This window comes from Xiphophorus couchianus, chromosome 9, assembly GCF_001444195.1.
Source record: "Xiphophorus couchianus chromosome 9, X_couchianus-1.0, whole genome shotgun sequence".
Taxonomy (NCBI): Eukaryota; Metazoa; Chordata; class Actinopteri; order Cyprinodontiformes; family Poeciliidae; genus Xiphophorus; species Xiphophorus couchianus.
The window spans coordinates 95,623-120,136 of NC_040236.1; the positions used below are offsets into that span (position 1 = coordinate 95,623).

Below are 24,514 nucleotides of genomic sequence, written 5' to 3' on the forward strand. Positions count from 1 at the left end.
CCGAGCCCAGAGGAAATCAAAGGCTGCAGACGACCCTCAGTCCCCACTTCATTACCGTCAACCGGCTGGATCAAACGCTCTGAGTGGCTATCAGTCACAGCTGTGTGTGTGAGTGTGTGTGTGAGTGTGTGTGTGAGTGACAGGTGGAGAGAGCTCACAGTGTGAGGGCATTAATTAATGACTGACGGCTAAAGAGCCGCAGCAGCAACAACAGTTAAGCCTGCCGGCACCAGGAGAGCCACAGCGACTCCGATCGATGGGTCGATGCTTGTACTCACACACACCCATAGCGCAGTCCATCATTCTCACTTCCTACACACACCTGAATCTGAACTAGGCGCCCTGCTCTCTGCGGAGCACCCAGAGGAGGAAGAGGAGCGCTAGCTTCACAAAGATTTTTAACCAGTCCCTGTCTCAAGCCACTGTCCCTCCCTGCCTAAAGTCCTCTACCATTGTCCCCCTGCCGAAAAGAACCAACATCAACACCCTGAACGACTACCGTCCAGTGGCACTCACACCGATCATCATGAAGTGCTTGGAGAGACTGGTGCGGAGTCACATCCTCGCTGGCCAGCCTGCTGAGCTGGACCCTCTCCAATTTGCCTACAAAGCAAAGAGGTCCACAGAGGACGCTGTATCCACTGCACTTCATGCTGCCCTGACCCACTTAGAGAAGCAGGGGAGCTACGTCAGAATGCTCTTCGTGGACTTCAGCTCAGCATTTAATACCATACTTCCCCAACGTCTGGTGTCCAAGCTAGCAAACCTTGGGCTCCCATCAGCCACCTGCAGTTGGATCCTGGACTTCCTAACAGGTCGCTCCCAGAGGGTCAGACTGGGCCCCCACACCTCCACTGCTCTGAGCCTGAACACCGGATCGCCACAGGGTTGCGTGCTCAGCCCACTTCTCTACACCCTCTACACTCATGACTGTGTCTCCAACCACCTCAGCAACAAGATCATAAAGTTTGCAGATGACACGACTGTTGTTGGTCTCATCTCAGGCGGGAAGGGGGAGCTGGAGTACAGGGATGAGGTGCAGCGGCTGTCAGAGTGGTGCAAAGTCAATAACCTGCTCCTCAACACCTCCAAAAAAAAGGAGCTGGTGATCGACTTCAGGAAGAACAAAACAGACATCCAGCCTCTCACCATCAGTGGGACCTGTGTGGAGAGGGTCCCAGTGTTCAGGGTTCTGGGCATGGAGTTAGAGGACAAGCTAACCTGGAGCACCAACACCAAGGAGCTGTTGAAGAAGGCACAGCAGAGACTGTACTTTCTGAGAATATTCAAGAAGAACCATCTCCCCTCAGACCTGCTGCAGGCCTTCTATCACTGCTCCATAGAGAGTGTGCTCACGTACGGTCCGTGTGTCTGGTACGGCAGCAGCACATCTGTGGACAAGAAGGCGCTCCAGAGGGTTGTTAGGGCAGCAGAGAGAACCATAGGCTGCCCCCTCCCCACTATGGAACAGATTTACACTTCCAGGCTCCACAAGAAAGTTTTGGACATTTTAAATGACTCTTCACACCCTGGCCATGGTCTCTTCCAGCTGCTGCCATCAGGCAAGAGATACAGAGCAATAAAAACCAGGACAAATCGCCTAAAAAACAGTTTTTACCCGATGGCAACCATGGCACTAAATTCAAAGGCATAAGAACTTCTGCTCTTGACACCACTTTGTTAAAAATGTCAATTCTGTTGCGACACCTCCAGGCGCTGCAACCATCTTCTGATGTCTATTTATTTCTCATTTTGTACTATTTATTTCTTTATCTTTGTATATTATGTATATACACATAACCTGCATCTTAACTCGAGTCGAGCAAATCTCAATCTGTAATCTGTTGATGACAATGACAAATAAATTTTATCTTATCTTATCTTAGCTCTGACTTCATCGCTGCCCATTTTTCTTCCCAGCATCCTCCAGGAGCGAGCTCTGTGATTGGTCCATCAGGTTGGGATCTGACAGGTGAGATTAGTGAGGTGTGATTAGGAGACGAGCATGTTGTGAATATTTATCCGTTTTACTCGCGTCCCTCTGAAATGACTTCAACAGAAACCAGCCTTCCCAGTACAGACCGGTCAGAGACCAGTTAGATACCAGCTTCCAGCTTCAGAGCTGTATGTGTTTATTTGTGTGGTATTAGCTCAGGCTACGTTGCCTGGAAGCTGCCGGTGTTTTCTGACGTCGGTTGTAAAAGTTTCAGGTTTTACAAGAGGCCTCCAGTCAGCTGCAGTTGTCATGCCAGGCCACCAGATGGCGCTGTGATTTTAACATGTCATCACACATGCCTTGACCGTTAGCTTCCAGCTCATAATAAACAGCAACCAGTCTCCATTAAACTAAGCACTGATGTGTTGAACAGAACAGGTTCAGTAGCACAACGCTATCCACGATCAATTCTGTAGCTAACGGCCCGACGCTGCGTTCTGTGCTTGGGTATGGGGTTAGGGGTTAGAGGTTAGGGGCTAGGGGTTAGGACGCTACCCTGAAGTGTCCGAGGATTTTAGTTTTAAGGTTCCAGCACATTACTGATGCTAAAGGTTGTGAAAAAGTGGGTGGGATTACCATTTAGCCGTTTTCAATCAGAAGCCAACTTCAACTTCAGCTTTGTAATGCCAAACTGAAAGCCACTAGCTAGCTAGTTAGCTTTGGGATCAAAACATTTTCTCAGCTTAATGGGATTAGTTTGTCACAAATTCTTAAAGATCCTTAATTGTCACTTTAAACATCCCTTTGTCAGTTTCCAATGTATTTGGATTTGGTGTCAGTTCAAGTGCTAGCTCTAGCTAACTTTGTTAGCTCTAGCTAATGACGCCAGCTCTAGCTAATGGCACTAGCTCTAGCTAATGGCACTAGCATTAGCCGATCACATTAGCTTGTTTCAGCTGATATCTTGTGTATAAAAATTTGAGGCAGTTTTTCTCCATCCAGACGTTTTGTGATCCTCCTCATCAGCCTCCGCCATTTTGACTCGCTGAGTTTTGGAGGAGGAGGAACAGGAGGAGTTTATGGGCCTGGCAGAACCGTGCTGGCCCGGTTTGCTGGCCCGGTTTACGGCGGCACCATCGGGCTTGGGGTGTCGTCAGGGAAACAGCGCAAGGCGGTAAAGGAGCAGCCGGCGGTGAGGAAGAAGAGCAGCAGGTTTGGGATAAAGCAGATCCAGAATCTTCAGAACCAACTGGACCGGCTGTTGCAGGGAAATGGATCAGAACCACCAGAGCCAGGAAGTTCTGGAGCCTCAGATTCAGATTTTTCTGGAAGTGAAATAAGGAGAAACTTTGGGGTAGAAAGTGGTTCTACAGACTCTGACCCGGTTCTGTTGACCCGGTTCTGCAGGTTGCGTTACAGAGACACACCTGGAGATGATTTGCCCGGTTCTGTTGGACCTGGTTCTCCACTTCATCCCTCAGACTGACAGACTCCCGCAGCATAACCCCCCGCCAGACAAATGCCGACCTTCCTGGAATGAGTCGCTCACCTTGAAACTCAATTTACCTGCAGAGAGAGAGAGGGGCGAGCGAGCAACAGCCTGCAGCACAGACCCGGTTCTGGTTCTGGTTCTGGTGGAAAAAAAATCGCTGTGGAGAAAAACCTCCAGATTTTAGTCCAGGGAGACGGCAGGAGGTGTGAGGACCGGTTCGCCAGCAGAACCAGAACCTTGCTCTGAACCCGGACAGAACTTCACTGGTTCTGATGGTGTCTCCGTGTCCAGAACCACGGATCGCCCCGCAAGTGGATTTACAGTCCCGTTCAGGTTAACAGAACCAAGTACCTCGAGTCCATCGCTCCAGGTTCTGGTCTGATAAGTTCAATAGGTTCTGGACCGGTTCCACGGTCCAACTCTCTCGGTGTCAACCCAACCCAGCAGGTGTTCTGATGCTGACCATGCCCCCCGACAGGTCGCCAGCGGTCATAATGTTCTGCCTGGTCCGAGCGCCAGCTGCACACAGACTCTGCTTTCTACTAACCGTGTGTGTGTGTGTGTGTGTGTGTGTTGAGCTAACAGCTATTAGCTTTGATAGCTCGTCCTCCCATATGGTGAGTTAGCGCTGCTCTTTAATGTAGCATAGCGCGGCCCTGATGTTGCCATGGCTCCAGTGGTTGCCCCCCCCCCGCCCCCCCACCGCGCCACATGCTGCTGCGACCTTGGCGTTTTCCAGCGGCACGCCCGCTGCCATCTGCAGGCGGCAGGCTTGGGCAGTAAAGCATCGCGACCCCGAGCTTCTGGGCCCGTTACGCCTCCACAGGGCCCGGTCCAGATGGCGCTCCCTGCTTAGAGGTTTTACTGCGAGGCTGAAGAAAGACGAGGCGGACGATCAAACCCCCGGTCCGCCTCCTCCTCCTCCTGCTTGTTCTGCCAGATTGCATTTTGTCGCCTCCAGAACTTTTCGGCCAGTAGAACCGGTTGGAGGTTCTGTGACCTGGGCAGCAGCAGGCTTTTATCCTTTAAACTGGGCAGTTACTGGTTTAACTGGTTGTCATGGCTGTTGGTGGTTGCTATGGCGAAACATCAAAGTAAACGAAACATGAGCCTCATTGTCTTCTTCTGCTCTCTCCCTGACTTTGTTTTCTTCTTGCACGCAGTGGAGGAAAACCAGCATGGTGGTGGCAGCCTGATGCTGAGGGAGGCTTTTCAGTAGAAACAAGGAAGCTGGTTAGCATTGAGCTAACAGTCCTGAATGAACACCTGCTAAAAGCTAAAGGCTGGTCAGGAGTTCATCTTCCAAAAGACTGATAACCCACAGCAAGCCAGAGCTAAAGATGCTAGCGGTGGTTAGCGGCAGGGCTAGCTGTATGGTTAGCAGTATAGCTAGCTGCTGAGGTCAGTGTTTAAGCCAAACTGAGAACTTAGGATGTTCTCATGTTAAAGAAGTTTTTATTCTGAAGTGTAAGAACAATTAACTGCTGCCTGAAGAAAGTTTAGTTAGGACACTGTGATGTCACACACACACACACACCTGCACACACACACCCCTACACACACACACACACACCCCTACACACACATAATTTTTTTTCTTGCCGTTAAAAAGTGTTTCCAAACCAGCTGCTCTGGACTTTCTGTTTTCATGCAGGCCCAAAAACAATCTCTCATTTGAACGAAAAATGCTGCACACACACACCCACACACAAACGCACACGCACAGATCAATACCAATTTATAATTCAGGATTGCTGGAGTTTGGGTTTTAGGGCAGCCTGGCTTCCAGTCTTCATAAATATTACAGTGTTATTGACTTGATCTCAATGAATTGGAGATTTTCTTCTTCTGCTTTTTTTCTTCTTCTTCTGCTTCATTGCACCCCCCCCCCCCCCCCCGCCACGCCCACACCACGAAACTCACACACCTTTAAATTTAGTTCTGATCCTGAGGAATAGAGTCGTCTTGTTTTATTTTCAGGGAGTTAAAGATGAGAGAAGAAACAAGCTGCAACATGGAGGCTGATAGCCTGAACACCTCCTCTCTCTCTCTCTCTCTCTCTCTCTCTCTCACACACGCACACACACACACACACACACACACACACACACACACACACCCCCCACACACACAGGCCAACACTCCGTCAGATCGAGCAGAGAGAGTCTCACCTCTGAGCAGTAGCGCTGTGTGTGTGTGTGTGTGAAGAAGATTTGCAGCCATGAAACTAAAGCTGATGACGGTAACGGCGACTCGACCCGCTTGCAGAAGGTTTTTTTCTGGTGCCGGTCCCTCAGCGACCCGATGCGTTCTGTGGTGGCGGCGCGCCGTCTGGCCTCAGCCTGAGACGCCGCCATGTTTAGGCACTGGTTACCCGACCTACAGGTCACTTAACCTAAAGGTCACATGACCCGAGGTTCGGACTGCAGCTGCCAGCATGTTCTGCTCACTGCAACTGAACATGGATCGAAAACCTAAAACCAGTGCAGAACCAGTTCAGATCTTTTGGATTTCCTTCTATCTAAGGAACACGAAAGTTTTCACAAACCGACCTGAAGGCAGAAAATAAAATTCCAGAGTCAAAACAAAATGCGACAAGAAACAAACCTTTGAACTTTCAGCATTCAAGTGGAAAAGGTTCATTGTAGTGACTGGGAACGCTGGGAACGCTGGGAGAATCATCAGGTACAACAATGTGAGTCAGAACTTTAATTTGGACCTTACGGACCAGAACAGAACCATCGGCACTACTAACCTCTGACTCTGAGAAAAAAATCAGACAGAAAGTGATGTCACACTTCTTCATATTCTAGCTGCTGATTAACAACCGTTCCTCCCAACCAACTGGACCAGGTTCTGGACCAGGTTCTGGACCAGGCAGGCCCAGTTAACCCTTTCAGTCTCTTCAATCATCAGCAAAACATTAACTTTGCAGAAAAATGGATTTTTGTTTTTAGAGAAAAAGTATTTCAGTGAAAATGTGACTGCTAACCTGATATGGGTCGTCTCAGACCCACGGTTCTGGTTCTGGACCACAGAAATCTTTAAATTGTAGAGTAGATCGCTATGATCTATATTTCCCACAATGCATTACTCAGTACCTTCTCAGCACTTCCTGTTGTCTAAGTCAGAACCACCATGATAGCAACAAGTTAGCATAAAATGCTCCAATTAGCGCTGAAGTTTTATTCAGCCCCCCTTCACTCCCCAACCCCTTCCTGAGGGCAAGATGGAGGATGCTCCATCTTCCTCTCTGGCTCGGTGATGTTCTGTTTTATTGTAAATCCATACCGTTAATCTGCGCGGCTCCGATCGGCCGCGATGTCCCGATCGATGCGCCCCGATTGTTGGGAAGCGTCTGCTGGGACAGACGACCCCTGACCCCTGCACCGAGTCCAGACTTCAGATCTACTGTTCCAATTTCATTTGACCAACAAACCAGAGAACATTTCTCACCGTCCTCTTCCTGATGTGTCGCTGTCACGGAAGACAGAACCAGAAACTGGGACCAAAACCAGGCAACAAAACCAAAGACAAACAAACTGGAGCCGGACTGAGAAGCCGCTGACCCGACTGAGGGCAAATCAAAACCAGATCAGAAGCATGAAAGAATGAAAACTAGGCCTTAGCAATCACACTTTCATTAAGGGAGAAGACTAAAAACGGACCAAGTGGAAGTGAATCCAGCGACAGAACAGAGGCGGGACTGAAACTGGGCCAGAAGACGGAGGCGACTCGGGTTCAGACTCACTTTATCGCACCGTGTATGACAGAGAGTTCCATGTTTCGCTGTTGGATCTCTGAAGGTTTTTCTGGATGAAACAAAGCTTACAGCTTCTTCTGCTCCACTCCTGAATCGCCTCCTTAAATCTCCAGCTGCATTGCTGCCGTTTCTCCTCCCATGAGACTATAAAGCGTCATAACTGCGAGACCAACATGTTGATCTGTTGTTTCTTTACTCCAATGAAGACGAATCCATGAAGCCGTCAGCAGAAAGTCAAAGTAAAAGCTCTCCTTAGGTTTAATTACTCTCTGCAAACCTAACTTTGATGGACGTGATTCGTTTTCAAAGGTTCCTGAAGGGAACTGAAGTTTCTTTTATTAATGAGTTCCAGCCCGGCTCAGATGACCACAACAACAATCTGGGGGGTACGACATGAACCGTTTTAAGCCCTCTAGATTCTTTTATTATTAAAATGAAGTCTAGCAGTAGGAACCGCTACACCGGTGTGTGCACCCCTCAATCTGGTCCTCTGTCAGGCACAGATCTTCTTCGGACACGGACCGGCTGGCCCCCCACAGGTCTCGACATCTGCTCCAAGGTCCGGTCAGGCGACGCCTCCACATGCGGTCGATCAGAACCCTAAACTGGCTCCAACACTGCGTCAGGCAACAGATGCGCCTCAGGCCGTCTGGTTCAGGCTCCGCCTCTGGATCTGGTTCTCGATCTCCATAAATAAGCGAGTGCTCAATAGATACGGTGCAGGTGGACCATAAGCGCCTCCCATCTCCAAGACCTTAACTGAAGCATAGTTAGCCGGCCACAGTGCAAAACAGCAGGGGGTCGTCACAAGGGGTTTCTTCAACCATTTCATACAGAGTAATATCTGTAAAAGATGTGAAAAACCAACATTATGTTGATCATAGTAAAGATGTTTTATACATTATCACCTCTCACTCAAAGCGGTTTGTTTGGAAGGTGCCGCAGGTTTGATTGTGCCGACATTTCTATCATCCATGAAGGATCTGTTCAGAGAATACGTCTCAAGTACTAAAGTCCCACTGACTGCCTGGCTCGCTCAGCGCCAGACCTTATAATCACACTTGTAGAGGTTTGCAATGGATCCAGAGCGGTGGAACGATGGATGCAAGCGATGGATGGAGCGTCTGAATGCGAAGGAAACGTCTGACAGCGAAGGAAATGTCTGAATGCGAAGAAACGTCTGAATGCGAAGGAACGTCTGAATGCGAAGGAACGTCTGAATGCGAAGGGATCGTCTGAATGCCAAGGAAACGTCTGAATGCGAAGGAACGTCTGAATGCGAAGGAACGTCTGAATGCGAAGGGATCGTCTGAATGCCAAGGAAACGTCTGAATGCGAAGGAAACGTCTGAATGCGAAGGAACGTCTGAATGCGAAGGAACGTCTGAATGCGAAGGAACGTCTGAATGCGAAGGGATCGCCTGAATGCGAAAGAACGTCTGAATGCCAAGGAAACGTCTGAATGCGAAGGGATCGTCTGAATGCGAAGGGATCGTCTGAATGCGAAGGGATCGTCTGAATGCGAAGGGATCGTCTGAATGCGAAGGGATCGTCTGAATGCCAAGGAAACGTCTGAATGCGAAGGAACGTCTGAATGCGAAGGAACGTCTGAATGCGAAGGAACGTCTGAATGCGAAGGAACGTCTGAATGCGAAGGAACGTCTGAATGCGAAGGGATCGTCTGAATGCCAAGGAACGTCTGAATGCGAAGGGATCGTCTGAATGCGAAGGATCGTCTGAATGCGAAGGGATCGTCTGAATGCCAAGGAACGTCTGAATGCGAAGGAACGTCTGAATGCGAAGGAACGTCTGAATGCGAAGGGATCGTCTGAATGCCAAGGAAACGTCTGAATGCGAAGGAACGTCTGAATGCGAAGGAACGTCTGAATGCGAAGGGATCGTCTGAATGCCAAGGATCGTCTGAATGCCAAGGAAACGTCTGAATGCGAAGGAAACGTCTGAATGCGAAGGAACGTCTGAATGCGAAGGAACGTCTGAATGCGAAGGAACGTCTGAAAGGAACGTCTGAATGCGAAGGGATCGCCTGAATGCGAAGGAACGTCTGAATGCCAAGGAAATGTCTGAATGCGAAGGATCGTCTGAATGCGAAGGGATCGTCTGAATGCGAAGGGATCGTCTGAATGCGAAGGGATCGTCTGAATGCCAAGGAAACGTCTGAATGCCAAGGAAACGTCTGAATGCCAAGGAAACGTCTGAATGCGAAGGAACGTCTGAATGCGAAGGAACGTCTGAATGCGAAGGAACGTCTGAAAGGAACGTCTGAATGCGAAGGGATCGCCTGAATGCGAAGGAACGTCTGAAAGCCAAGGAAACGTCTGAATGCGAAGGATCGTCTGAATGCGAAGGGATCGTCTGAATGCGAAGGGATCGTCTGAATGCGAAGGGATCGTCTGAATGCGAAGGGATCGTCTGAATGCGAAGGGATCGTCTGCATGCCAAGGAAACGTCTGAATGCGAAGGAACGTCTGAATGCGAAGGAACGTCTGAATGCGAAGGAACGTCTGAATGCGAAGGAACGTCTGAATGCCAAGGAACCGTCTGAATGTCGGTAGCACACTGTGCCAGAACAAACCGATAAGCGATCATCACACCAGTTGGAGACGAAGTTGCCGGTTCTCCTCCTCCTGTTTCCCCTTCAACACCTTCTGAAGCCACAGCAGCTCATGAGAAGCTTCTCCCCCAGGACTGATGCATCTCAACGCCTGAACTGAACTGCCATGGATCACTTCTCTTCTGAGAACCCAAAAAGCAAAACTTCATCAGAACCTCCTGCACTCTGCATATCTGAACTCTGACGTTTACACTGGTCTTCCTGCAGAATGCGACTCGGCAGAATGCGACTCGGCAGAATGCGACTCGGCAGAATGCCTGTCTAAATGAAATTGAAAATTAACAGCAAACAGAAAAAATAAAGGCAGTGATTTAAATGTAATCCTCACATTGATCCGCTGTCCAAAGAAAACTCACTGTGAAGAATTAGAAACACAGAGTCACTTAAACTGGATCTGATAAATGTTGGATAACAATAACGAAGCACTGACTGAATCAGCAACTCCTAATAATTTAAGTGAGAAAATAAAGTATAAGGGAGCTAAAATACTTTATGATTCACTAAGCTGTAAAAAGTTTAATTTGACTCCTTTTAATATTTGAGAATTGAGTTAAAATCTCTGAAACTAACTTTATGCAAAAACTAAAAAAGTCGCAAATTTTCCCAATGACTTTAATGAGCTTTTACCTGTTATCTTATTGATTATGACTGATTAATAACTGAGGGAGATTTCAACATCCATGCTGACAACCTGAAGATACAGGGGCAAAAAGCTGAGCTATTGCTGCTAGCTTCGGTTCGACTCAACATGCTGGGCAGGAAACACATGAGGAGACGCTGGAGCTGATCACCAGTCAGGCTGGGAATATTATTAATATCTCTGTTGATGTCGTTCTGTCGCATCATTTCTCTGTTAACTCTGAAAGTTCAATCTCTGCTGAATTACAAAGCAAAGTGTTTATTACAAAACATTATTTCATGGAAAACTCAGCAGAAACTTTAAATCTCTCTGTGCTGTAAGCCAGGAGATGAGCTGGTAGATCATTTTCAATATACATGTCAGATACCATTGGTTCCATTGTAGTGAAGATTGTGTGGAAGGAAGAAATCTCTGTGGAGAAATGCTCCACTGGTAAGAAGTGATTGGAGCCTTGAAGGCTGAATGGAAATGATGTAAAACTGAACTTCATATTTATTATGAAACCAAACGTTTTTTGGGTGAATCATAAGCAAAAACATCAACGTCGCCTGTACCTTGTTTACCACCGTTGACAGGTTAGCCAACCGTCCTTTGACTGAGCCACTGGATCTAACAACGCCTGCAGCCGACCTGAAACCTTCTTCACAGAGAAATGGAAAAAATGTCATGTTTTCTGCCACAACATCTTTTTTGCTGCTGTTTGCTTGTTTTGTTTTTGTTAAAATTCTAAAAATTGTTTTAGTGATGTAATGAGATGTGGACCTCGGTGGGAACAGCTGCAGCTAAACACCAAATCCAGAGCAACAATATGCAGAAAACAATGATTCAATTTCAACAAGTCAACCATAAAAACTAAGAAATAATTAATCTGTCGTCTCCTCTTCACATCCTAACTTTCCTTCAAGATCTGATCTGAACAACAATCTGGTTAAATCAGCATCACTGACAACAGTGCTGAGACTGGCCTAGTCAAAGTGTTCAATGGCATCCACATAAACACAGACTGGAAGAACCGCAAAGCTGGTTCTGGTTCTGTTGGACCTCAGTGTTGATCCTGAACGCTGCAGCTGGCGTTCTGCCTAAAACCAGGAAGTTAGAGCTCAGAGAATGCACTGTAAAACACTGCTGGTAGTTTAGAAATCACGGAGCGGCTTAGAGATCCGCTCCGGTTCCAGTTCAGAACCAGAACCAGAGGACAACGCCTTTTCTGCCTGAAAACTTGATTTAACATCCAAGATGGAGGCCAGGCGCGGCTTCAGATGTCAGTCCTTTCACATTAGTGCGAGTTGTCTGTGTGAGGCCCCTGCTTGTTTGAGGTCAAAGGTCACTCTCCATCACGCTAAGCGCGCCTCCCCAGTGCTGTAAATGGAGCCTCTGAGGGGTCGTGACCTCCATGTAAGGCTCAGGAGGTGAGGGAGGCGGGGGCACCGCCGTCGCTGCGGGTAATTACAGCCCAGCCTCCTCCACCGCTTTGACACTCTGTGGCAATTTATTGCCCCGCTCGGGCAACTTGGCCACCCATCTAATTGCAATATTAGCGTGTAATAACAGTGAAGCTGCGGCGATCCGTCAGCGCCGCGATCTGCTGCCTCGGCAGGATTTTAGCCATTAACCGGCAAACGGGGAAACAAAGCGAATGAGAGGAGCATCGGCTCGCATTTATATTCACACACAGCGGCTGCAGCGGGGCGGCTGCAGCGGGGCGGCCTCTGAAAGCCTCATGCAACCAAAGACTGCATCACTGCAAACAGTTAAACCTGAGGCAGCCTGCAGGTGGCGCTGCACCATGTTTGGTGATGGAGGGAAAATAGAAACTGGAGTCCAGAAACAGACGATGTTTGATTAAATCCAGCCAGAGGCCGACTTTACGGCAGCTGCATCATTTGCATGATGTGTCACTGAAAAGCGCCATGTTGCCCCTCCAATCCCCCACCCACCTACACAGGGGGGCAGAAGGGGGGGGAAGGGGGGGAAACACCGCAATAAATCCCTGCATTTGTTAACGAGCTCCAAAACGCAGCAGAACCAGTGGAGCCGTAAATCAGAGAGAACCGAGAACCAACAACACCAAAGGTCCAGAGAGAGGGGTGTGTGTGTGTGTGTGTGTGTGTAGGGGTGTGTGTGTGTGCGTGTGTGTGTGTGTGTGTGGGTGCGTGTGTGTGTGTGTGTGTGGGTGTGTGTGTGTGTGTGTGTGTCTTGGTTGTCGGTTCCTGTGTCAGAGTCACAGAGTCAAATGCAGAGAAGCCGAAGGAACCAATAAGTTCGGACAGGAAACACTGAGTCACTGAGACCTGACCTGGTTCTGGTTGGATCGGGCCCGGCTGTAGGAAGCAGAGCTTCAGCTGGTCCATCGGAGGCAGGACAGAACCGGTCCAATCAGACCAGAACACTGACTTGTTATTTCTGCACTGGAACAGAACTGAAGGAAAGGTCTAAACCAAAAAAACCAGAACCTCAGTGGTCCGATAACAACTGGACTCAGAACCAGCAGAACACAGTAAAACAAATCAACAGCATTTCTAACCAAACACCTGAACCTCCAGAACCAGAACCTCCAGAACCAGAAGTCCGCTGAGATTTGAGTCCCCAGTTTGTGCTTTTATTGTGAAAGGCCGTCTGAGCCGAATTGTGTGATGAAACATCGAGAGGCGACAGAAAAACCCATCAGAGGTGAGAGGTCGCTCCGTGTGTGCGTGTGTGCGTGTGTGTGCGTGTGTGTGTGTCTCTGGCAGGTTGGGACTTGCAGCTCTGCTGGATGAAGCGTCACACCTGGCCACAGACCAAGCCCCCCTCCCTCCCCCCTGCAGCAACTCAGCCCATCACAGACGGACGCCGGGTCCAAGGACGGAGCGAGGACGAGTTCTGCTGCTCCTGACTCGGTTTGAACTGAGCAGAAGGCTCCTGGTTCTGGTTCTGCTGGTTCTGGTGCAGAGTCAGTGGCTCATCAGAACCGGCAGCTGTTTCCCGGATCTTCGAAGATGAAGGAGAAGCGGCGGCGGCCTCGACTTGCCGCCGCTCTGATCGTGTTTTCGCCGCTTCCTGGTGTTGATGAAACGGTTCGCAGGAAGTGGGAGGTGAGAAACAAGCAGAAACGGAGGCGCCGCCGCGCCAGCTGCACCGTGCTTTAATTAGGCCGCAGCTCAGACTGATGCTGCTCCAAAGGCTCAGAAACACCTGCTGTTCACCGACCGGAACCGGAACCGACCAACAGAACCAGTACCATGAGCCCAGATTACTGACCAGCCTGAAGTGAAGAGAGACAGGAAGCTGAACCCATCAGAGCGACGTCAAGTGAGGTCAAGTGAGGTCAGGCGTATTCCTACCTGTCGATGATGACCGGGTCCGAAGGCGTTTCGTTCCGGTTCCCGCAGCTCTTCTTGTCGCAGCACCGACTGTGGAAGGAAGAGAAAGAGAACCGTTAGAACGGGCCAGAGTCTTCAGAAACACCTGGTAGCAGATCGGTTCTGGTTCTGGTTCTGTCGACTCTTCCACCCAATCTGAACTCATGTCTGCAGCATCGTCTTCATCTCAGAACCGGGCCTGGAAGGGATCTTCCCCATGTCGACAGAACCGATCAGTCAGAACCAGAACAAAACCCATTCAGGCAGTTCTGGAGGTTCTGGAGCCTGAACCGGGCTGAGTCCAGAACCGACCCAGACGGGCCGAACCGCTGGATGGTTCTGACCCAAACACATTTCAGGAGTTTGAATAAATGACATTAGAGTGGCTAGCGGTTAACCGCTAACTGTTGCGGGTCAGAGGTCACAGACCCGCCCCCACATGTTGCTGCAGCCGTCCAGAACTAGAACTCTGAGGAGCGCTGGATTTCTATGTGGGCGCTGCAGAGCCGGGTGGAGCTCAGCGCTTGAGTCCCGCAGGACATTTTTACTTTTTTTCTTTCCATTTTTTCCTCCGAAGAGTTTTTGCGGCGCTAGCGGCTCGTATTTTTTCCACAGTAGGCTGAGAGGAAGGGGGGCGAGGAGAGAGAGGAGGACATGCGGCAAAGGTCGCCGGGACCGGGAGTCGAACTAAGGCCTCCAAACGTGGGGCGTGCTAACCCGCTGCGCTACCATAGCACGCCCCAGACATTTGGACTTTTAAAGTGAAGATCAGAACCGGAACCGGAACTGGAACCGGAACGGGTTTTCAACTCATGATGCAAAAAAAAAAGTTTTTGTTCCCAAAAATCCAGCTGAAATATTTAAGGATAATTTTATGACAATAAAACAAATTTAAAAAAGAATCAAAACAGATTCTATTAACATTTTTTAAAACATGAAAATAAAGTTTGTATGAACATCCATGAATGCCTGAAATCAGAAGATTAGGAGAACATTTTACACATTTAAATAGTAAAATCATCAAACTGACTTTAGTTTATTTGCTTTATTAGCAAAGAGAATGAAAAGTGAAAGAATCCGAACCGGATCATTTTGATTCCACCTATAATTTCTTTTTGAGGATTATTAAAATGTTTTTGCAGCCCTGAGTTTCGCCTGCAGGCGCAGTAAGCGTTCCAGTGCATCACTGATCCTGGATCAGAAAAAATGCATTGAAAGGTTCACATGTAAACGGACCTGCTTGAGTTTGTTCCCATAATCCTTCGCGAGAAGCTGCCTGACAGTCAAAGCGCAGGGAAAATTGCTAGCTGCCATTATGAACATTTTCACAGTAAAATGAAATGAATCGGATCCGGTTCAGACGATCCGAGTCGTTCCCGTTTCAGCCTCAGAGGAAACATTCCCAGATTTGTTCCAATGAATTTCCTGGAATTTATCCATCATTAATAACCAGACATGAAGTCAACATCAGATCTAATCTTCTGACAAGTTTCTTCTTCTCTTACGGCGCTGAGCAGCATTAGCATATCTTCCGGTAATTCTTAAAAATTAATCACGCTGCATCTGACCCGTGACGTCCAATTACACTCCAGCATCGGCCCCCTGCTGTCCTGAATCAAATTGCCATTTGACAAACAAGCGTCAAATCGAGGCTTCGAATGCCAAATGAGACGCTTTATGAATCATTTATCACGCCGTTTGATCTGTAAGTAGAGAAAAATCAGAAAATCAGCGCAGTGTTTGTGTCTGGGCGGCTGCTGCCGCGCGACTGTTGCCACAATAATTTATTCCCCAGCTACGAGGAACCATTAGTGAAAGTTCCAGGAGACCAATTAGCATTGGAAACCCAGTGGTGCTGCTGTGGTGACAAGCTCCTCCAAACCGCCAAAGAAGTGTTATAAACAAACCGGACCCCAGGAGCCTCTGCTGGGGCCCCTCCGGGGACCGGGGCCCCTTTCCAAACACCAAAACAAACCTTGGCTGAGCGTCCAGCGTGCCGCCTTAATGACGCTTCCCCCCGGCCCCGGGCGGCCGAAAGCGGCCGGCTAATGACTGAGAGGTGTGTGTGTGTGTGTGTGTGTGTGTTGGAGGTGAAATAAAACAAATTGCTGCAGCTGCTGCAGACAGAACAATCCGGCTGCAGCGCTCAGCTGCACTTCAGGACCCCCAGAGAACATTCGGGTTGTGATGTCACATCCTGTGAAACCCAGCGCCCCGAGGCCGTGACGCTCTGATAACCGAGCAGGACGACGGGCCGGTTCTTCCAGAACCGGGCCTTGTTCTGCAGCAGAACTTCTTTCTCTCCAAATCAAACGGCTTCATGTCTGTAGGAACCATCAGATTAGCGGTTAGAAATGATTTCCTTTGCTGCAGATGTTCTCAAATCTGCGCTGAATCTCAGTTAGCAGAACTTTCATGGTTCTGATCGATCCAACAGAATTCTTGGGATGACGAGGCCTTGAATTATTGATCAGCTGCATGAATTTCCTGGCATTTAAATCAGATTTTCTTGCTCCATCTGACAATAATTCCAGTTAGGAGCTTTAATGAATCATTAGAAGCGGCTGGAGCTGCAGCAACGGATCGATGCAGCGGCGGAACCTCACACGGTTCAAACTACCACTTCTCGCATCGCTGGAGGTCCGGTCCAGATGCATGGACTGCTAGCATCAGCTGTTAGCCACACGGACTGCTAGCATCAGCTGTTAGCCACACGGACTGCTAGCATCAGCTGTGAGCCACACGGACTGCTAGCATCAGCTGTTAGCCACACGGACTGCTAGCATCAGCTGTTAGCCACACGGACTGCTAGCATCAGCTGTGAGCCACACGGACTGCTAGCATCAGCTGTTAGCCACACGGACTGCTAGCATCAGCTGTTAGCCACACGGACTGCTAGCATCAGCTGTGAGCCACACGGAGTGCTAGCATCAGCTGTTAGCCACACGGACTGCTAGCATCAGCTGTTAGCCACACGGACTGCTAGCATCAGCTGTGAGCCACACGGAGTGCTAGCATCAGCTGTTAGCCACACGGACTGCTAGCATCAGCTGTTAGCCACACGGACTGCTAGCATCAGGTGTTAGCCACACGGACTGCTAGCATCAGCTGTTAGCCACACGGACTGCTAGCATCAGCTGTGAGCCACACGGACTGCTAGCATCAGCTGTTAGCCACACGGACTGCTAGCATCAGCTGTTAGCCACACGGACTGCTAGCATCAGCTGTGAGCCACACGGACTGCTAGCATCAGCTGTTAGCCACACGGACTGCTAGCATCAGCTGTTAGCCACACGGACTGCTAGCATCAGCTGTGAGCCACACGGAGTGCTAGCATCAGCTGTTAGCCACACGGACTGCTAGCATCAGCTGTTAGCCACACGGACTGCTAGCATCAGCTGTGAGCCACACGGAGTGCTAGCATCAGCTGTTAGCCACACGGACTGCTAGCATCAGCTGTTAGCCACACGGACTGCTAGCATCAGGTGTTAGCCACACGGACTGCTAGCATCAGCTGGTCCAGCAGACGCAGACAAACATCAAACTTGGCTGCTAAGGGTTTGAGTTCCAGGAAGGGGAGGAAAGTAGAGAGAGAGGAAGAGAGAAAGGGATCAAGAAAAAGAGAGAGAGAGACTCCATCACAGCGCTGACAGTCCAGAAACATTTCAGAATAAGAAAAAAACTATAATGTATAAACAGATGAATTTGTGTTTTAAATTCCCTACAGTGAAGCCGTTCTCAAAATCTTTTACCGGTACCGGTACCAGACCCCAGTGTGTAACAAATCCCTTCAGAACCAGCAGATTTGAACTTATTCTTAGCTCTAAGACTGATGAGACGGTAACCAGTCATATGTACTAATACAGATTCATTGAAACGTGGAAACAGGCGCAGTTCACTTGAAGTAATTACTAACAGCAAACTTCACTCAACACCAACTTTCTGCAACCGTTTCCTAGTTGAACATTTTAATATTTTAGCTACAACTTCCCAGACAGTATCTAGTGACGATGTGTCTGTTCATTTGAAGTAATTTAAATGCTATTAATAGCTGTTTCCCAACTGTTCTGTTTTCCCCCTTACTTTTAAGGTTTTCTATTTAATTCACAGTTATTATTATTATTATCATTATTACAAACAGTGGCGCAAAAGGTGGCTATGCACTGTATTCAACACCTAGGGGCGCTGCTCTAGAGGGGAATTTTTTTTTCTAGTCAGCATTTTATGACTTAACAGCTGTTTATGTTTGAAATGATGATAACAGAGGAACAGCACTGATTAGGCCCCTCCCCCCTCCTGCCAGCCGCTCTCAGTTCCCATACAGGCAGCTTGGGCAGCAGCTGTATAGCTAAGCTAATAAGGCTAGGTGGCTGTATAGCTAAGCTAATAAGGCTAGGTGGGTGTATAGCTAAGCTAATAAGGCTAGGTGGGTGTATAGCTAAGCTAATAAGGCTAGGTGGGTGTATAGCTAAGCTAATAAGGCTAGGTGGGTGTATAGCTAAGCTAATAAGGCTATTGAGGTTTTAGTTTTGATTGTGATTAATTGTTTTTTTTGTTTTTGTTAGTTTTTTTGTGTGTTTGCATGTTTCAGAGTTCACATCAGACACCTGTTAGCTCCTGTTAGCCACTGGAAAATTAGCTTTGGAGACAGCAAGGTCAACTGCAGATAAATACATAAAAAATAATAACAATAAAAACACACCACAACATCCATATAGCACGCTGTACAATATACGCCACCACAGTTTGTTTAGGTCTAGTGAACATCTAGACGTCTTTGTGTTACATTGAATTGCCGAGTATCTAGGAGCAGAAAGCAGGACGATGACGGTCAGATCGGATCGCTTTAGCCTTCCTCTTTACTCTGGCTCTGTAGCGCTAACGCTCTTATCAATTACTACCATATAATGCAGATTGTTCTCTGCTTATTTTTCAGGGATAGACCCTCAAACCAATAACGTAAAGAAAAGCTTAAAACTGACTCAATAAAACAAGTCAAATATTTGTATTAAAACAATGTCAACATTAAAACTCCTTAATTTCTGGTAAAATGCAAGTGCTGCTGAGTCGTAGCACAGACCGCATCTGCGTTGACCTCAAAGGTCAAGCGGTTCTTGATAATTGTTCCAAGATATTTATAATGTTGAACAATCTGAATAAAACGGATGCATAAAGCGGATTCTTTCTAAAATCAATTGACATCGTTTGGTTTTAGAGACGTTAATGTCCAGAAACCACTGACCAAACTGTCCAATAAAACCCTTCACCAGTACTTGGTGCCAGGGGCCCTGTATAGGGGCCCCTTGAAATTAGGACCCTTGACCAACAGGGGGCCCACCGCAGATTATTTTTTTCATAGAAATTAAAAACAATGGGGCCCTGTCAATTACAAAATTAATCAAATTTTTTGTCATGGGGCCCAAGATTCCTGGTGGTTCCCCTGCTTGGTGCTGTTCCAGATGTTGTTGCAGGACAGCAGAGCTCATGCAGGCGCCGCAGGGCGACAGGTCACCTGTAGACTCACCTGGCCGCCGGTTCTTACCTGCACATGATCTCGTGGGTGAGCAGGACGCGACACATCTCTGGGTTCTTGTCCTGACCTTCGTACAGGATCGGCTGCAGAGACACAAGTGGGAGACGCAGGTCACTTCTGACAGGGAGAACATTTCTCTGACACTCTGCCGTTTCATTCAAACCAGTTTAATCTGGGAATAAACCAGTTCACTGGAACAGAGAAGAATCCCGACTCAACAGCTGAGCAGATTCCAGCAGGGTTTAGATTTCCCTGCTGCAAAGATCACTACATGATTGCATCACTTCCTCACTTCCTGGAAGTGATGATCGCATCACTTCCTCAACCTGAGAGTCTTTCCCCTTTCGGACTCGTCCCCTTTAGGTTCTGGACCGGCTCGCTGGAATCATCAATGGACTGAAGTTGTAAACGTTTTGCTCTGGAGCCACATGCAGCTTGGTGCTTTGCTCAGAGGCTGAAATCAAACCTACAACCTTCTGGTCACAAGATGGCTGCTCTACCCACAGAACCAGAACCAGGATTCTTATCAGCTGATCAGGACGGACCTCCGCCCCTCCCTCATTCTTCCCAGAATTCCCTGTCAGAGCTCAGATTGTGAACCTGTGTGTGTTTTAGCACAATGACTGTTCTGACAAACTGCCAGCAAGCCACTCCCGTCTGCTGCAGCTTTCTTCTCTGCTGGAGTGATGAGAACCAGGTGGATTCAATCTCCTACCAATCAGAGTGTAGGTCCTTAAGGGGTGACTGAGCTGTCACTCCTGGTTGTGAAGTGACACAGCATGACAGCAAACAATCCTGGTAGCACGTAAATTGAAACTGTGCAAAAGTTTCTAAAAAACTGTGAAGGACAGCCGGTAAGCTTACAATACTGTTGCTCATAAACATGGACTTGGATTGATTGTTTGAGAGTTAATATTATTGAAAAGAAAAAGAAAAAAAAGACAATACACTTGGTGTTTACTGGTTGAAGTAGAAAGTGAAAAAAAATGTTGGTCAGGATGTTTGACTATGAAATTAAATGTTGTTAAATATGCTAATTTATTTATTGGCATTGAATTTTATTATAAAACATTTGCTATTTATTATACTTTAGGATTAAATGGTTTGAAGGGGTGGAAATTTATCTTGTTAATTTCAGATTGTCATAGATGTGTTTCTGTTTGTTTTGAGGTTTTTCACCTATGTGGTTGGACTACAAAAATTGTGAAAAATAAAGAGGGACTAACCAAAATGAAGACTCCATGAGTGAAATCCAGTTATGTTCCACAGTAGAGACTGTCCTCTTCAAGTGGGGATTAAACAGTAAATTAAACCTAACAGAACTTGACAATGACTGTAAATGTTCTCCACTAAGATCCTGAGTGTGTGTTCTCCTGCTCTGACCTCCCACTACCTCATCCACCGTTATGTTGGAAACAAACCTCACACACACACACACCCCTGGGGGACGATACTTTTAGCATAACGACTAGTTGAGCGTTATTGATCCTGCTCTGTTGCTCTGGACCAGAGTGGACGGCATGCGGCCGCATCAGGAGCTGCGTTGGTGGAAACAGCTGGATGCTCCTTAGCTGCTTCATCGTTACGTCTGAAGCTGGCGGCGCTGATAGTTAGCCTCTCAGAAGCTATGCTAGTCTAAAATAGCATCTCAAGACTAAACATGTAGCTGCTAAGGCTAATGTCAGCATTTACATTCATCACTAAAAGATATGATGGACAAGACAGTCCAGAACGTCTCACTGAGTTGGTGACCAATTCTGGACCTTGGAGGTTCTGATGGTCCATGTGAACCCGGATTCTGGGTCCAAGCTGCGCCGAGTGTCTTTAGAGAGTTTAGATCATTGATGTCATGTTTAGTATTTCACATCTCTGCTTTATTTTATGGTAAGTGAAAAAATCTGAGTTTTCTGCCAGTAAGGACAAAATTTGAGGAACGTCGACCAATGGGGAGTCTTGTAAAGGTCTGGCTTCGACCAATGGGGAGTCGTCTCCAGGAGGTGAAGTTGGGAGCAAAGTGTGTGTTTGTCACTGTGAGGTGTGTGTCAGGATTCTTGTCTCCAGCGTGTCGTCACTGTGCCACTTTAGTGATTATTGATCGGCTGGAGCGGCTCGGTTCATCGATCCGTGACATGCAGACAGAGCCGAGCCAGTGGTGTTGGTGTGTGTGCTGGTTTTGATGGGGTTTGTGTTGGTTTTGTTGGTGTGTGTGCTGGTTTTGATGGTGTGTGTGTTGGTTTTGTTGGGGTGGGTGCTGGTTTTGATGGTGTGTGTGTTGGTTTTGTTGGGGTGGGTGCTGGTTTTGTTGGTGTGTGTGCTGGTTTTGATGGTGTGTGTGTTGGTTTTGTTGGTGTGTGTGCTGGTTTTGTTGGGGTGGGTGTTGGTTTTGTTGGGGTGGGTGCTGGTTTTGTTGGTGTGCGTGCTGGTTTTGATGGTGTGTGTGCTGGTTTTGATGGTGTGTGTGTTGGTTTTGATGGTTTTGATGGTGTGTGTGCTGGTGTTGTTGGGGTTTTGTTGGTTCCTGTCCCCACGGCAAATCAGCCAATCGACAGCTGACTTGAAGTGGCGCCACCCAATGGGACACGGCTCTTTGGTTCTGTTGGGCCTGATTAGAAAAATTGTGAGTTTAAACTTAGAAATTTAGTCCCTTCCTTGGTACCTAATTACTTTTTTTATAAAGTTTTTTCACTTCTGTGTGAAATTGTGAGGATGTGGATTTCTGTGTGTGTTTCTGGTTGTTTCTGTCCCTGTGTCTGCGTGTCTTGCTCTTCATTGATCCAGTTTGTCTCGTTCCATTGATTATCTCATGTATTTATAGTCATCTGTGTCGGATCCTTGTCGTGTCGTTGCCTTGTCAAGTTTTCCAGTGCTACCAGTGTTTGAATTTCTAGCTTCAGTTCTCACCTGTGCTGCCTGGACTTTTGTTCTCTTTGGTGATCTTCATTAAATCATCAAACTCAGTTGCTGCCTCTACCTTTCTGCTTTTGGGTCCACACCTCTGAAACTGCAAATCATGACAGAAATATTCTTTTCTACCAAAGTGGAGATTCTTGACCGAATGAAGAACCAGGACTAGTAAACCGTGAACGCTTCAGAACCAGTTCCTGTTAAAGTCAGCCTTTATGTTTCAACACAATATTTTCCATCTGGTAAGTTTGGAGGCAACATTAATAAATGGCAAACTATAGATATTACTACTAAAAGCACTTATTAATATGTAAATGTCACACTTGTAATATCTGTTTCTTTTATTTTAGTATACAATTATTTGTACTGATTTCTTTTATTTAAAACAAAAGTTGCAAAAAATTTTGTTTCATTTTCACAAATCTGTCACGATGCGTCACTTGATCCGACCCAAAGGCAGAAACGGTCAATATGAATGATTCAATGAAAAATGATAAACATGAAGTTAAAAATCAGAGATCACAGGAAGCAGCAGGAGGCTAAATACTGGGAGACAGGCTGCAGCTGATTGGCCGACAGGCTGCAGCTGATTGGCCGACAGGAGAGAGAATGGCACAATGGGCGAGGGAGAGGAAACCCTAACCATTGGAAAACCTAACAAGACAAAAATATAAGCACAACATAAATCAGAAGCATAAACTATAATAACTAAGAGTAGAAGGAGTTTGATCTGATCAAAATGATTTATCATTTATTCAAGATAATAAATGAACCAAACTACAAACCCAGGAAAAAACCAAAACCACCGAAGATCCTGACAGATTCAGGTGATCAAACAGCTTCAGTCACATTTTTATCAAAGGCTTTTTACTCCCACTGAGATTTCACTTTAGCTGAATGAAAACGGTGGAAAGCAGCAGTTCATGAGGAGTTCAGGCTGCGCTCTCCGTGAAACACATTCACTGTCAGCAAGACGGTCCACAATGTGTGGGCTCTGAGCGGAGGCTGAAGCCTTACTGGATGAACACATGAAACGTCACAGACTCAGTTCAGGAAAACCTCAACAAAGTTTGTTTTTCTGGATTTTGTCCAGATGAATTGTGACGTTAATCACTAAAGCTTGTTTGGAAACGTTCATGTAGAGTTTGGTGTGAGGGTAACTGAGCCGTCGTTAAAGTCACTGAAGCATAAAAACGAAGGAAGAGCAGCTGATGGAGGCTGGGAGGTTGGACTGACTGGAAACATTTTCTACTGGCAGTGAAGACGAGGAGGATGAGGAGGAGGAAGAGGAAAAGTCGTTCACAGTTTGAAACCCCACAAGGGGTTCTGAGTGAAAACGGGAAAAATGGGAAAACCTGCAGGACCGAGTTACACCGACTGGGAAGGAAAACGCATCAGAGCTGCAGGCAGGAACAAGAGAAACTAAAGAGGAAGAGGAGGACGAAGAGGCGGGATCGTTTTGAATCCTGATGTGAAACAAACCAAAACCTGAGCTAAAATATCCTCATCCAAACAAGACCAGATATTTATATGTTTTTAGCTTAGTAGACATAAAAAAACAGTTCAAATTTCAGTTAACCCAGTCAGGTCGTGATTCTGCAGCAACTGGATGACAATTGATTCTCTGCAGGTGAAGTGAGTTCAGGTGAAAACGCAGTAAAAGCTGCCAGGTGAGTCAGAATAAAACATTTCAGCAGCTGAACCAGAAAAACTTCCTGAAGCAAAAGATGAACAAACATTTAGTCAAAACCCAACATGAGAATCATCCTGAGGTTTGTTGGTTGGAGCTTAATGGCCAGGTGTGTTAGCAAGCTGTTAGCCAGGTATGTTAGCCAGGTGGGTTAGCCAGGTGTGTTAGCCAGGTGTGTTAGCGAGGTATGTTAGCCAGGTGTGTTAGCAAGCTGTTAGCCAGGTATGTTAGCCAGGTGGGTTAGCCAGGTGTGTTAGCCAGGTGTGTTAGCGAGGTATGTTAGCCAGGTGGGTTAGCAAGCTGTTAGCCAGGTGTGTTAGCCGGCCGTCTCACCTGTTTGGTCATGGAGTCGATGAGCCGGACGTAAAGATCCTGTTCGGTTCTGATTCCTGAAAACACAAAAAGCAAAAACAGAGAAAAATGAAACCAAACGCTCTGGGAGCCAACAGCATGAACACATGAATACATGAACACATGAATATGCGATGAATCCAGATGTCTTGCAACAAACTGAGTCCTGATAACATTTTGTAAAGAAATGTTGCAACAATCTGCCAGGGGCTGTGTTGCCCTGTTGTTGCCGT

At 47.3% G+C, this 24,514-nt stretch overlaps 1 protein-coding gene across 3 annotated transcripts in view; it reads right to left on the minus strand.

The window, feature by feature from the left end:
- The window catches only part of LOC114150983 (transcription factor COE3-like), an 88,542-nt gene that overhangs the window by 41,488 nt on the left and 22,540 nt on the right, over positions 1–24,514 (minus strand). For all 3 annotated transcript variants that reach the window (XM_028027855.1, XM_028027856.1, XM_028027854.1), the window contains exons 4-6: positions 24,264–24,319; positions 19,346–19,419; positions 13,786–13,854 (exon numbers count right to left, since the gene is read on the minus strand). In XM_028027855.1, coding sequence (XP_027883656.1) covers positions 13,786–13,854; positions 19,346–19,419; positions 24,264–24,319 — 199 coding nt within the window. The remainder of the gene's footprint in view (positions 1–13,785; positions 13,855–19,345; positions 19,420–24,263; positions 24,320–24,514) is intronic.